General features: G+C 37.4%; 1 protein-coding gene across 1 annotated transcript in view; it reads right to left on the reverse strand.

The window, feature by feature from the left end:
- Positions 1 to 126: 126 nt before the first annotated feature.
- Positions 127 to 15,700, reverse strand: part of ipo9 (importin 9) — a 48,829-nt gene continuing 33,255 nt past the window's right edge. Inside the window, exons 18-24 of the mRNA XM_017450064.3 lie at positions 12,699 to 12,974; positions 12,160 to 12,326; positions 11,937 to 12,070; positions 11,736 to 11,855; positions 2,380 to 2,484; positions 1,022 to 1,098; positions 127 to 944 (exon numbers count right to left, since the gene is read on the reverse strand). Coding sequence (XP_017305553.1) covers positions 834 to 944; positions 1,022 to 1,098; positions 2,380 to 2,484; positions 11,736 to 11,855; positions 11,937 to 12,070; positions 12,160 to 12,326; positions 12,699 to 12,974 — 990 coding nt within the window. The 3' untranslated portion in view covers positions 127 to 833. The remainder of the gene's footprint in view (positions 945 to 1,021; positions 1,099 to 2,379; positions 2,485 to 11,735; positions 11,856 to 11,936; positions 12,071 to 12,159; positions 12,327 to 12,698; positions 12,975 to 15,700) is intronic.

Raw genomic sequence — 15,700 nt, forward strand, 5'->3', positions numbered from 1 at the left:
AAGTGTTCGTTTGGGATTGGTTTGTCTACTGATGTTGTTTTAGGTCATATTTATTCAAATAACTAAAATATTTTTAAAGGGTTCACAGACCTATGTTATTAAAAATAAATAAAATAAAAGCATTGCTGGTAGATGGAAAATTCATAGGTTTATTTTTAAACATACTCCCAGATTATTTCAGTGGGTACAAGGAGAGGCTGTTTATTAACATGGTATGTGGAATCTTTCATACCCACCACATTCCATAACCATAAGGATCATGATATCTTTGCATTACAAAACAAGTGAATTTTCCCAACCATTCCCCACATCAAGTTCACCTATTGTTGCTCAAAAAAAGGCAAAAATCTATGCCTTCCTTTACAGAAAGATTTGTAAATGTCCATGAACTGATATGAGAGAGGACAGATGACAGTGTACATTTTAATCAGAGTTGATATCAGTTCCATTGCAAACAAATTAACTGATCCCCTTCAAATACTTCTGTAATGCCTGAAGCCCCACATAGTACACTTACATTTGTGCCTTGTTAATTGTATCATTTTGGGTCTTAATTGTATTATATTTCTTTAGCATACGTTGCATCCTGGGTGACTCTCAATGGATTTCTTCTACATCCCCTTAGGTATATGAGGAGACAGGACACGCCAATAAGTGCATTGTCTTTGATAAAAAAAAAAAGACAAAGCCTTCAATTGGTTTTAGAGTTCACAAGTGCAGGTTTTAAAAAAACAACAAAAAAAAAACTTTCCAATGGCACTCCAGTCAAGTTTGCAAACATACTAGTGGCAAACAAGGGAACAGTTTTTAAAGTTGATGAGTACTGGTGCAGTCTAAATACCAATGGACTGCAAAACCCTTCTCTCTGAGTCATTTAGATGGCCAAAAAACATGCTGTAACATGGCTGCTGGGCAAACTGAGACAGGAAATCTGTAAGGTAGGCCTGGGGAAGAGAAAAAAAGCCATTTATACAATTTAAGCCATAGCTTCTTGCAGTACAGACACAAGCAAGCAAGTTACCTGAAGGTCTACTTGATATATAGGATCTTTTAAAGCATCGGGGTCATCTTCATCATCATCTTCATAAAAGTCATCATCTGAAAAGACAAAAAAAAAAAAAAAAAAAAAGAGTACATTACAGGGATGCATTAGAAAAGGAATAAATTCTTCATTAGTGCAAAACAGATCCATGGTGAGTTATCAAATTGATAATATAATAATATATATTATATATATAAATAATAAAATAATAATAATAATAATAATAATATAAAAATCCATTTTAAGACACAACCCAGACTTTCATCTTGGTCCTTTTTCTTACATGTACAAATAGCCTGGAACTATGCAGGACATGATTAAAAAAATAAATAAATAAATCCTGTTAAGCCATGGTCTCTGCATAAGTGTATAAAGTGTCCAGTTGTTTGGATGGGCCTGTCAGTCATTTTAGGGACATGATTTAGATGAATGACAGTGAAATGTATGTTATGTGAGATAACTATAGAGCTTTGCCAACTATGCAAACAGCATTATGTTCATTTGAAATCTCAGTAAAACTCATTATAAATCATAAAGAGGGCAGTCTAGGCACTTGATCATATTCATAAATAAAATGCTAACATAAGCCTGCAGACCCCCTGCTTGTAGCAATTTTTTTATTACACCGTACTGTGTAATCACTAGATTGTTGTGTGTGAAATTGACAGGAAAACAGCAGATTATGAAATACTCAAACCAACATCCATGTCACAATCAGTCACAGAGATCAACTTTTTCTTCATTCTTTGATGTGAATATTAACTGAAGATAACTGCATGAATGTGCAGGTGTTCCTAATAAAGTGGACAGCAAGTGTAGATAAACTACTAAGCTTTAAAATGTCGCATTTCAAATTTAAAATAAAGGACTTCAGAGTTAATCTTTCACACAAATGACTTACAAAAAAATACATTGGAAATACATATAAATATGCAACAAATAAATAATACATTATATAATTTATGAAGTTTTAATATAATAAAACCAATCCTAACAAAAACAAATAACAGTCATCACAATACGTGCAACATTTCCAGTTCCAAAAAAACTTTTCTTTCACAAGTCTTCAGTCTACAGTTCAGCTGAAGTCCCAATCTTGGTTGACACCATTTATAAATTACAGTATAAAATAAATATTACACACAATTATTCAAATATTCTACTCACACAAATGGAGAAACTGCTTACTTTTCCTCTAATCAAAAGAACATTTTTTAAATAGCCATTTCATTTGAAAATATGTGGCAACATTATTCATAACCCCAACCCCAAATATATAAACACAATATAGAAATTATTATATTAACTTTAAAAATATTATATAACTTTAGGCTCACCATATTTGTTAGAGGATATTAGGTCAGAAAGAAGTTGCCCTTCTAATTCATCATCTTCGTTATCCTCCTCCTCTTCCTCCTGATCTTCCCACATTGCTCCAGAGTCTGAAAGAGACATTACTTTTTTTTATTTATAATTTAACAGAATTACTTTTTAAGGCATGAGTGCACATGGTTTCTTTGTTTTAAAAGGCTTATTGACTCAGGAAAGAATATATATATATATATATATATATATATATATATATATATATATATATATATATATATATATATATATATATATATACACTGTAAAAGTAAATCAGTCAGCGCTGTACCATGGGAAATTTGCAGGTAAGGCATTTACTTGTTCTCTAATTTGGTGGGAAGCTAGTGCATGATAGCCAGAGTTTGTTACCTAACTGATCTAGAGAACTCAGAATAGCTGGCAGTGTCTAAGAGGTGGTGTCAATGAGTTTATCCATATTTTTGCAATTTAAAATTCTGGTATAGTGAAAGAGAGTGTGATTCAAGCCCTCTGTTCACCTGATTTGTCTTTTTTTTTAGTTCTCAAGGTTTGTGCTAACATAACTTAGACAACATATTTATCTCTCGGTTTAATTTCTTTTACTGCTGTAATAACATCAGCAATCAGTTGCTTTTGGATTATCACAGTCTAAACACACATTTCATATAAATATGGGTAATAAGCACAGGCATTGGTAAGAACATCTACATTATACAGACAGCAATATGTCTACTCCATTATCTTAAAATTAATTTTCAGAACACTGAGTTATAGAGAGATAAAGAAAAAACCCCAAATCATTAGAACTGTTTCAAACAGCCAAGTCATCTGGTATAGTTAGATATCAAGTCACTTGTAATATGGTCTTTTTGTGCCAAGTCCACTTCAGCACCACAATGCAACTTGCTCTATATATTTTATACAGTGTTGTGAAAAATAATTTGCCACAATCCTGATTTCTTCTGTTTTTGTGTATCTCATACTAAATTGTTTCAGAAATTAAAACAAAATCTAAGATAAAACAAAGGCAACCTGAGTAAACACAAAATACAGTTTTTAAATAATGATATTTATTGAAGCAATAAAGTTATCCATCACCAACTGGGCCTGTGTGAAAATGTATTTGCCCCCATAGTTACTAATTCCCCAAATCTATGAAACTGCATTCATAATGGGGTTCAGCTGGACTAGAAACAACCAGGCCTGATTACTCCAAACCCTGTTCAATCACATCAACACTTAAATAGAACTTTTTCAACAGCATGAAGTTGGTTAAAACGTCTTACCCAGTAACACACTATGCCAAAGGACGTCAAAGAACCACAGTGAGAGCCGTTATCGCCAAATGGAAAAACTTGGCACAGTGGTGAATCTTCACAGAAGAGGCCAACCTTCAAAAATTCCTCCAAGAGCACAGCGACAACTCATCCAGCAAGTTACAAAAGTACCAAGGACAACACCAAAGGACCTACAGGCCTCTCTTGCATCAATAAAGGTCATTGTTCATGACTCCACTATCAGAAAGACACTGGGCAAAGTGGCATCCATGGAAGAGAGGCGAGGTGAAAACCACTGCTAACCCAGAAGAACATTAAGGCTTGTCTGAATTTTGCCAAAAAACACACCTTGATGATCCTCAAACCTTTTGGGAGAACGTTCTGTGGAGTTTGGAAGACAGGGGTCCCGTTACATCTGGAGTAAACACAGAATTCCACAATAACAACACTGTACTATAGTCAAGCATGGTGGAGGAAGTGTGATGGTGTGGGGATGCTTTGATGCTTCAGGGCCTGGACAACTTGCAATAAGGGAAACATGAATTCTGCTCTCTACCAGAAAATCCTAAAGGAGAATGTCCGGTGTTCAGTCTGTAAGCTGAAACTCAAGCACAACTGCAGATTATGCAGCAAGACAACGATCCAAAGCATAGGAGTAAGTAAGAAGTCAACCTGAAGTGCTTCATGTAAAGTGTCACTGCCATGCTGCAATTAAGTTATTCTTCTTTGAGATCTTGGACATCCTCATAATTTTTTCTTACTTTGGCGAGCCAGCCAGGAGGGATTCCAGAAGAAAAAAGCGGGGAAAGAAGAAAGATGGGGTTTTCTTCTTTGGTACTGTTGGGGAAACCTCGTCGTTTAAAAAAAACCTAGAAATGAAAACGTCAAGAACAAAAGAGAATTTACTTTATTCAGCATTAGCAGGAGTTCTTAAGCCTATAATGTACAATTCTGTTTAAGATTCTAATGGAACTGAATTAGCCTGAGGCAGTGTTTTAAACTGGATAAATATTGTTTTAAGCCTGAAGTACTGTGGCTAGGTAGTGTTTTAAAATATATATTTTTTAAAAACCAGACGTACTGTGGCAGTGAAAATGCACGGCTTCACTCTAGACTCTAAAATGTACCAGGTTAGTGAAATGATATGGAAAGAGGAAAAGATCAGAATGCAGAAGGAATTCGCAATTCTTAAAACTAAACAAATAGCATGCTTAGATCATCCGTTGAAACATTGTCCCGTGAGTTGGATGAAGCACAGGCTGCTACAGTTGAGAAAAACACCAGTATGCTTTGTAACAGAGTTGCAATTTTTCAGGAAGTCGGTGATGAGGGTTGGGAGAGAGATCCTCAATCATTTAGCAGTAGTCAGCCCTCTGACTGCACAGTTAGATTTCCCATGGCACCAGTTCACTCCACTACTACCATGCGTAATAGTGAAGAAGGGGAGGGGCCAATGATATACGATGGTCAGAGGGTTTAATCCAAACAAACTAGAAGCTATGATTAAGAATATTGGAAAATTTGACGCCACCAAACAGAATCCCCTTTAGATTTTTTTTTAAAAACCCGGATCAATATTCAGACGTGTACAAGTTTACAGATGGTGACGCATGCGTGGTGCTCACTATGCGTCAGCCCGATACTCTGTCCGGAGCTTTAAATGAGAACGTGAAGGTCAGAACAACAAATACATTGGGAAGGAAGCAGGCATTGCTTGAAGTTTTAGGAATGTCATCAGTTGACTGGGATGAACTAGCTGAGATGACCATGAGGAAAGGGGAGCACCCAGTGGCATTTTCGGAACGGTTATTGGAGGCGTTTAAAACGTTCAGTGGTAATCCTGATATTACTCAGGATGATGTCAGCTTCAAATCTGCCCTACTTAACAAGTGTGACCCCACTCACCTGTTCTGCTATGGCAATGCATGTGATGCATCTCTCCGAGTATAATGTTATTTCCAAAATGAGTTTTACTAATTCAAAGAAATCTCACGTGTTAGCAATATTCATTAAAAAGCCCTATCCGAATGGACGTCGCAAGGGTTCCTGGATAAACGAGGGCCATGCTACCGAAGATAAAAAGGAGAGACCACCTCCTCATAACCCTGATAACCCCCCAGTGTGTTATTCATGTGGCAAAGAGGGACACATTTCTAGAATGCAAAGTTTTTCCTAGGAGAACCGTTCCTAACATTGATCTTAACCAGTTACAGGCTACGGTAAACAGACTGAGCAAGGAGAATGAGGAACTGTGTGCTCACATGGAGAAGCAGAGCTTTAAAGCCATGTCTTGTTCAGCATAGGGATTACAGGCCTCCATTTCACATGTAGCACCCTGTCACGAGATAATCATGGTAGACCAATCGTAAATGCCGTTGTTGGAGGCCGATGCGATGACTGGTTAGTTGATTCTGGTGCTTCATTAACAATTCTTCATTCCGACAATCCCCCACAGAATGGTAAAGACACAATAACATTAGAAGGGTTAGACGGAACAATTTCTTTTGCATCCCAGACCGAAAATATGCTGTTCCAAACTGGCAAAGATGATTTCAAAGACAAAGCCTGGTTCAGTTGAAATGGTGATTGTCGCAATATATTAGGTTCAGACATTATGACTAAGCGTGGGTATATCATTGACTATGGCAACAATCGCATTTGGTGTAATCCTCAGAATAAAGATAAGATTGTGGAGATGCTGTACATGCGATCAAAAAGTCAGAGGATTATGACTTGCATACCTTGTTATCGGTGGAAGATTTTGAGTTATCAGAACTATTGGATCAGAACAGGTGTTTTTGTTACTTTAAAACATGATTGTGGCTGTGTTGATAGTAGTGTGATGGAAGAGAAGGTTTACGGAGGTGACCCACCCTCTCTCAGATAGTACAATTATCCAGATGAGCCAAAGCCTTACATGCAGTGTACTATGGATGCTCTGTTAGAACAGAGTATTATTAGGCTTTGCTTTTTCAAATCATACTTTATTGAGAATATTCAACACTTATTACAAATAATTTGTTTTCTTAAAATTTTTCACAGGCAACATACATAATCATTTTATAGAAATTATAAATTTTCACACACTATTTACATGTCATTTTCAGTTATAAATATACATATGCATTTATATCTACAATATATATTAACAACATGCAAAATACATATCTTTTATCGAATCAACTCTTTAGTAATGCCCAAGAAAATAAATTTTTGCTGTTCGATCGTTTTCCATCTTTTTAATTCATGTATTATTTGTTTGATAACTGTCACAGCAGGGATCTGGCATTGATTGATAATCATTTTACACCTTGTTTTCCAGATTTGATAATTTGTGATGCATATAACCAACCAGTACAAATTAAAGGTTTTTTTTCAGTTATACCATACATTGTTTTTGTCTATTTTAACAGCCAATCCTAAATTTTTAACTTCTTGCCATATCTTAGCTGAGTGTGAGCAGTGTATTAGTAAATGATCTATAGTCTCATCTTCATTACAGTTTTTGTAGACACAAAGCAGCTCCATTTTACAACACATCTTACCGCCAACCTGCCCACACTAATCGACTCCATACATCGTGCATGTTTTAAGAGATGTCTGTACTATTGATATTTTTAATACACTCACGCTCAGTAAAATTAAGGTGTTAATGCCAGAAATATCCACCATATTCGTACGTTTATTTAGTTATAAATACTTTTATTAGTTAATTTATCCCAGTCTAGGTTTAATCATTCCTACTTCTCTTTAAAATCACCATATGTTAATTTATAGTAAGGTATATTTTGTCTAGCTGTTCCTCTTCTTTCCCCTCCATATTTTCATATCACCTATCCAATCGGCTCCCTTTTTCATAGCTTGTGTTATGTTTTTGCAGAAAGCTTTAGTTTATTTTCTATCTCTGCGGCTCCAAGGCCACCGTGGTCTTTAGGCTGATATAAAAATACATGTTTGGCCAATTCTCTGTTATTTCCCAAAATAAACTTAACACACATTTTATTTTAATTTAATTTAACTGTACATTTATTGTCAGCAGGAAAGACAGTCGCTAAGAATAATAATTTAGATAATATAAAGGTTTTAATCACCTGAATGAGAGTTTTATAATTTGAGACTTTCCAGTTATTAATTTCCGAGTTAATTTCCTGCTCTTCCCCCCCAGTTTTATTCTGCACAATTAATATTAGAAATGGTCAATTTAATTTCTTCATTAATTTGTATGTTTAATGTCAGCACGGGGTCATTCCCTATCCATGTGGCTTCTGTTTTATTTTGATTTAGTTTAGCTCCTGATGTTTCCTCACAAGTTATAGAGTTACTTTATCACAATTAGTTCATTCTGATTTTTTATAAAAAAAACAAAACAACAACAAAAAAACAGTCAGCATATGCTGTAATCTTTTCTATTTTCCCTTTTGTTGTTGTGACTCCCCTTAATCGTGGTTTAGTTCTCATTTTGTGTAGAAGCGGGCACAGTGCAATGGCATATAACGCTGTGCTTAAAGGGCAGCCCAGCTTAACTACTCGATGTATTTCAAATACATCGGTCAAATGACCGTTGACATTAATTTGCACTTTAGATTTTTTATACAAGGTTTTTTTTTTATTTTGGGAAAGTTTTTTGGGAACCTATAATGGTCCATTACACACCATAAATCTCTTGAAATAAGGTCAAATGCTTTTTTTTTGGTCTAGTCCTACAATAAAACTTGGTGGGTAAGGCTCTGGGTTACTGATCGGACGGTCGGGGGTTCAAGGCCCTTAACACTCTCTGCTCCAGGGGCGCTGAAACCCTGCGCTCTGACTCCAGCTTCCTAACACACTGGGATATGCGAAGAAAAGAATTTCACTGTGCTGTAATGTACGTGACCAATAAAGACTCATTAATTATTATCATTACCAGCTATGTTTAAGTCTCTCACTTTTCCCAGGTTGCCCAACATATACCTCCCTTTGATAACGAACATCTGTTCAATTTATATTATTTTGTTTAACACGTCATTCATCCGATTGACGATTATTTTTGCTGGTATTTTATAATATAAATTCATTAGACTTATTTGTCTCCAATAATCTGGATCATTTGGGTCTCCTTTTTTATATATCCGGGTGAACACAGAGTGGTACAAATATTTGTTTAACGTTCCCTTCTATAAAGCTTCATTAAACAAATCAGTCAGACTAATTAAACAATTAGTCAGGGTTAGTCAGCAAAGTCCCTTACTTTTGTTTCATAAAATTCTGCCAGTAGACCATCAGGTCTCGGTCTTTTACCCTCATTCAATTGCTTTATAGCCTCCGTGGTTTCATTGATATTAATCGGCTTTTCAAGATATTTCAAATTAGGCCTTGCTTTTCTCCATTAGCCCCAATTGGGCCTGACCACAAACCGGACAAACATGCTGATGGTTAATAGTTGATGAGCTAGCAAAGAAAGCTGTGGTGGAAGGAATAACATTTTCAGCTGTCTCAGAGCTAGAATTAATTGCAGCTATCAACATTAGAGAGCCAGTAGACTTGAAAAGCAATAGAGTGACCCTTCAGTAACGGAAGCAATCAGACTGAAGAGCAACAGAAACTATTGTAGACAGTCCATTTGCCAAGCATGATGCACAGCTAATCGTACATGATAGCATGTTACTGTACAGATGTGGTGACACCTCAGTGTGGGTTCCAGCTATAAGATTGCAGCATTGCATCATATCCACAATCGGGTGGGGGACACTTAGGTGTAACAAAAGTGAAAGACAGGATAGAAAACCTGTTCTTGTGGTCAGGCATAGATAAGGATATGGAGATCACTGTGCAAATTGCTTAACATGTGCACGGATGAATTCATCAAAGGTTAAAAAGAAGGAGTGTTTGAGACCTACATGCCTTGCAGAAGGCTCCTGGACAAATCTCCAGATCTGTCACAAGACTAAAAACAGCCTGTGAAGAAATGGTTCCACATCGATCACTTAAAGCCATACTAAAATTCAAACAAGAACCCTACATAGCCACGTATATAAAATCAAGTGAGTGTATGTGCTTGTAATGTTTTGCTTTTTTATTTTGTATTATTGTGTGTGTTTAGATGGGGTTGTGTGCTTTGTTGTTTGGGACAAAATGGGGGGGGGGGGGGGGGGGGGGTGATTATTTGTTTACGTGTGTTTTTCAGTATCTCATAACCAAAGGAAATAACGATGTGGCATTGGATTAGGATAGCGGCCCTCCTGAAAGCAGTAAAGATGCAAGAATGCCCGGAGAAACAACCAGTTGCTCCATCAAGTGTAGTGAATAGACCCTATCCTGGAGTGCTAATCAACATCCAATGGATCCATGTTCCAGTCCTAGTTAAACTGATGGTGTGATCTCCAGATTTGAATGAACAGTACCAGAGAGAGTGTGTGATAGGAAGGTATAAAGACCTCTTGCCAACAGCATTCCTCAGGTATCATGGTGCTGTAACAACCAGCTCATCCACGGACCACCTAACAAAAGATCTACAAGTAAATCATCCCAGAGAAACCACCTTCAGGCAGAAGTTACTGGGGTTTGTGGAGAGGGTACTTGGAGTCATCTGGAAGAATCTGGGAATATCCAATTGGATTAGTGCACAAGAACTCTGCAAGAATGAAGGCCCTTGTGGTGCTGCAGGTTTTGCAAACAGATGCTTATTTACAAAAGGGACTATGGGAAGAAGAAGAGACTGCACCGGAGTTCCCACCATTGAGTGCCTCTCCTAAACCAAGAAACATTTTATATGGTACCAAATAAGAGAAATCTTATAAATTTGGCGTAATTGGAGGGATTAGTAACCAGTGTGCATGTAGTGATGACTCGATGACGGGTAAGATTCTCGAGAGGCCAGAGGAGGACAACCTGAGGCAGGGCTTCACCGCTACTGGGCACCTGCCCAATACAGGAGGTGTAATCTGTATAAAGGGGGTGGATGTGATGCTTCTTTTGGGCCAAGAGCATCAAAGGGGGGGCTGTAAGAAATTACAGACTGCCTCTCAGCAGATTCCACTCCAAGGTAGTTGTTGGAAAAAGCGCATCCCCGAAAAGGCTGAATTATCAAAGAGACAATTTACCCCAGTTTCAGCAATGTGTGTATAATACCACCTAAAGTGACATTCAATCAGTTATAGCATGGCAGCGGCGTGGCACATGTGTAACTTACCAACATTAGGATTTGATCAGGTAATAGTTGATAGAGTAGTTCACTTAAAAAAATTTACATAGCTTAGGATTAATAGTGTATTTTTGTTGACATTTTTTACCTCATCATTTTGATTGCTGCCAAATTGTTTGCTTTGCACATTTTTAAAAAAATCACAGCATTGCTGATAGCAACTGAGTGGCACAGTTTTCCTGCTCAGTTTACCACTGCCATGGAAGAGAGCATGACATTTGAGTCTCCAGAACTGGCTGTCATGGTAATATACAGTATCTCACAAAAGTGAGTACACCCCTCACATTTTTGTAAATATTTGATTATATCTTTTCATGTAACAACACTGAAGAAATGACACTTTGCTACAATGTAAAGTAGTGAGTGTACAGCTTGTGTAACAGTGTAAATTTGCTGTCCCCTCAAAATAACTCAACACACAGCCATTAATGTCTAAACCGCTGGCAACAAAAGTGAGTACACCCCTAAGTGAAAATGTCCAAATTGGGCCCAATTAGCCATTTTCCCTCCTCGGTGTCATGTGACTTGTTAGTGTTACAAGGTCTCAGGTGTGAATGGGGAGCAGGTGTGTTAAATTTGGTGTCATCGCTCTCACACTCCCTCATACTGGTCACTGGAAGTTCAACATGGCACCTCATGGCAAAGATCTCCCTGAGGATCTGAAAAAAAGAATTGTTGCTCTACATAAAGATGGCCTAGGCTATAAGAAGATTGCCAAGACCCTGACACTGAGCTGCAAAAATGTGAGGGGTGTACGCACTTTTGTGAGATATTTTATATATATATATATATATATATATATATATATATATATATATATATATATATATATATATATATATACACACACATACATACATACATACACACACTACAATTTTTAAGTTACCTAGACTCCAGTCTGCAGGGTTTGCTCGATGTGCGTTCGCCTCCACTACAGACGAGAGCTCATTGACAATAAGTTTAAAAATCTTCACTAGCAAGGGAATGTTTGTCCACCGCTCTGGATCTGAAATATGTTACACAGAGAATGATCAGACTCCAGAATTCACATTGTACATATTTTTGTTTAAAATGTGGTTTTACTCACTTTTTGCAGATTTGGATCGAGTACGAATGCCTTCATCAGGATTAAAGATTTCCTCCCCTTTGACTACAATATCTTGCAGGCGCTTGTCATTGGAGTTAATACCATGCTGAAGGAGTTTGCACAAAGCTATAGCACTACAAGCAAAAAAATACGGTTACTGAACGTTGAATCAGTCTCTTATTATTCGGTTAAATGGATCATAGGGAAAATAGCAGGCCCAAACCTGACTTTGCCTTCGTACTGCCCATAGAAAAGATGCTGGCGGCTCATCCATTCCATCATGACAAACTCTAGAGCAGGTTTTCCTGTTGGCCCTGGCAGACTGGACAGAAACTCCAAGAGAGGCTCTAGTTGTGAGTGGACCAGGTGGGCAAACACCATGATCAGAGACTGCAGAGGAAAGATGAAACAGACTGAGTGTGTTACTTAGGCTAATTAAAAAAGCTGTGTGCTGCTTTAGTCAAACATTTGTTTGTAGTGACTAGGGCTTTGAGAACCCCTCTGGAGCAAACTAAAACTGTCCTAGATATACTGAATATTGAACTGTATATCCCAGTGGTTATAAATGATAAAAAAAAACTTAAATCTGAACAAAACGATCTGTAAATATAAACAAGTTTTAAATCATCATTCCAGCCCTAATGCAGTTTTTTTCTTTCATTTTTTTGTGACTGTGAAAGTAAAGCTAAAATGTTTTAACCAAATTTAAAATTCAGGAATCATTAAAGAGATTTTGGCTATAAGCAATTCATTTGCACTTACCTGCATGACACTGAGAGTCTCAGCTTGCTGCATTTTACTGAGGATGGCACGCAACATTTGGTCCAGTTGCTCCCCCAGCTGTGTGCCAGCACGAGCAATCAATGTAGACACCAAACGACCAACGAAGGTGGCAGTGAACTCAGACGTGCGTGGGTCCAGGAGTTGACTGACCACCTGCATGACATACCACAAGCCACTGTGGCCCTGCTCATCCTGCCACTGACCCACCTGCTCCAGAGCCACTGAGACATAAGCCCGCAAACACTCGCCGCCATTCTAGAAGAGTGAATGGCAATGTCAGGAATAGGCTTGGGATAATATAAAAACTTTTCTCCTATTTTCAGACCTTTCATGAAGATCGCTGTTTTTCCTGTAATACATGATGATGCAAGTTTAACAAGAGCACCTTACTTCATGGAAGATATTACCACCACGAGGTTGTACAAAGTGCAATCAGTTTATCAATATATTTTATACTGGTAAACCATTTCACATTTTGCTTATATCTGTTTGCACATCTAAAAAAAAAAAAAACATAGATCAAGAACAGTTGTGGAGGACAGACAGACATATTTATTAAACACCAGTATAATTTTAAGGGTATGATTTTGCCATCAAAGGGGGCATAGTGGCTTAGTGGCTTGCCTCACACATACAATGTTGGGGGTTTGATTCCTGCCTCTGCTCTGTGTGCGCAGAGTTTGCATGTTCTCCCAGTGCTTTGGGGCTTTCCTCTCCCAGTCCAAAGACTTGCGTTGTAGGCTGACTGGCACCTCTAAATTGCACACAGTGTGTATGTGTGTGTGCGATTGTGCCCTGTAATGGGCTGACACCAGGCTTTTCAGTACTTTCACCAGTACTTTCCAGGCTTTTTGCCCCAAGTCACCTGGGATAGGCTCCATGCGACCCTGTGTAGGATAAGCGGTAGAGAAAATGGATGGATGGGTGGATGGATTTTGCCATCATGTAATGTATGCACAAATGATGTATGCTCATATAAAGAAATAAACACTTTAAACACAGGTTGTTGTACATTTTTTTAGTTTCCATTCCCCCCCTAAAATAATTAAAGTGAAAAACAATAATCAATAGGTTAAAATTTTACAACAAATGCAGAAAAGGTTCTGACATGACTGATCTTGGTTTCATGACCTCCTCTCCCCCTCCCCTGCACCATTCTGTGTAAATCCCAGGAGATGAAATACAAAAATACTCAAACCAGCTCATCTGGCATCAACAACCATGCCATGGTTAAAGTTACTGAGATCACATATTTTCCCATTCTGATGTTTGGTCATGATGTATTGAACATTAACTGAAACTCCTGACCAGTATCTGAGTGATTTTGTGCACTGCGCTGCTGCCACATGATTGGATGATTGAATAAATGCATGAAAGTGCAGGTGTACAAATGTTCCTAATAAAGCAATGTGCTGATCCTGATGAACAATTTTTGCTCAAGTGATTGCTAGCAAAAAAGTAATTTTTATAGAGACAGGTTTATGAGCCCTCAGTGAGACACCATCCATTGTCATGTGGTGCACAGCAATGGCTGTCACAAAGACTTTCATCATAGATAGCAAACATCTATCTACCCACACACCTACCTATCGTCTTTCAAGTCCTGGAGAAATACTCTCACTACCGGACAGAGTTGTGGGTCTAACAAATTAAAAAGCTGACAAAAACAATATGAGCAACAGCTGAATGTTTCTAGATGCATTTGAGCATATTTATTTATCATACAAGTGTCTTCATTCCGTTCAGTAGCGTAGCAGTTTAAACAGATAACTTTTGCTAGGTATGAGAATGAAGTTGGCTTCATCCAGATTTTTTGTTCCACCTTAAAAGGTTCAGGTCTTAAGACCTCATGCCTGTAGGTGGCACCATGAAAAATACTAAAATGACAAACTTTTTCCTATACCATTGTCTCCTCATTCCCAAAAAATCCCAGAAATCTGACAGTTGTATATGAAAATAAGTAATGTACTGTAGAAATACTCTGTATTTTACTGTATGATTTTTAATAATGGGCCTATGAACATAGCATGGCACATCGGAATTCCTACACCATTATCTCATTATTATAATACTTTACACTAATTTTCATATGAAATGGTCTCAAATGCCTGTTCACAGTAAATTTATTCATACTGAGTATTTTGAATGTATATTATTTTTCATGTGGAATTGTCAGATTTTAAAAAACCCAACATTTTCATAATGAGTAGATAAAGGCATAAGAATTAGGCAGAAAGTGGAAACAAACAAAACAAATCAGAATAAGAAGCTGTTTAAGAAGTCAACTTCAGGCAAGTTATCTTTTTAAACTACTCAACTATATGGAATGGACACTTGTATGATAAAGAAATGTGTGTGAATGTATCTACAAACAATACAATGGCTACCCATATTATTTTTGTCAATCTTCTAACGCAACTACAATACAGTTTCCCTGCTCCTGAGCATCTGGCTCCGTTCGTTCTGCCACGTCTGAGGCAACACCACCTGAAATGGGGTGGGCGTGACTAACTTTCAGAGCACCTTCCACTCCAACATCAGCTGAACAATAGACTCTTGAGGTGAATGCCTTCTTCTAAGGAATATTCTTGAGTATTGAAGGGGGTAAAGCTGGATGTACAATCAACAATGTTGCTCATAGACACACATGTATGTAAACACAGTATGAATAAAGCATTCAATTGTTTGAAATGATTCTTCATATAACAAATCAAGTAAATACATGATCATTTAGAGATACAGATGATGCTTTCGATGAACCACCTTCTAACAATGCAATGCAGCTAACAATGCTAACACCAGAGGTTACAGCTTAAAAGGTTATGAGAGCTCACTATAAAAATAAATAAAAGAAACAGGACAATGAGGCTTCTTATTCACCTTCCACCTCTCCCTTTGGTATAAGCTAATCTGCTAAATACTCAGTCATAGCATGTTATGTTTACTTTTATACCATTTTATATAATAGTGTTACTGCTTGG

This window comes from Ictalurus punctatus, chromosome 21 (assembly GCF_001660625.3).
Source record: "Ictalurus punctatus breed USDA103 chromosome 21, Coco_2.0, whole genome shotgun sequence".
NCBI lineage: Eukaryota > Metazoa > Chordata > Actinopteri > Siluriformes > Ictaluridae > Ictalurus > Ictalurus punctatus.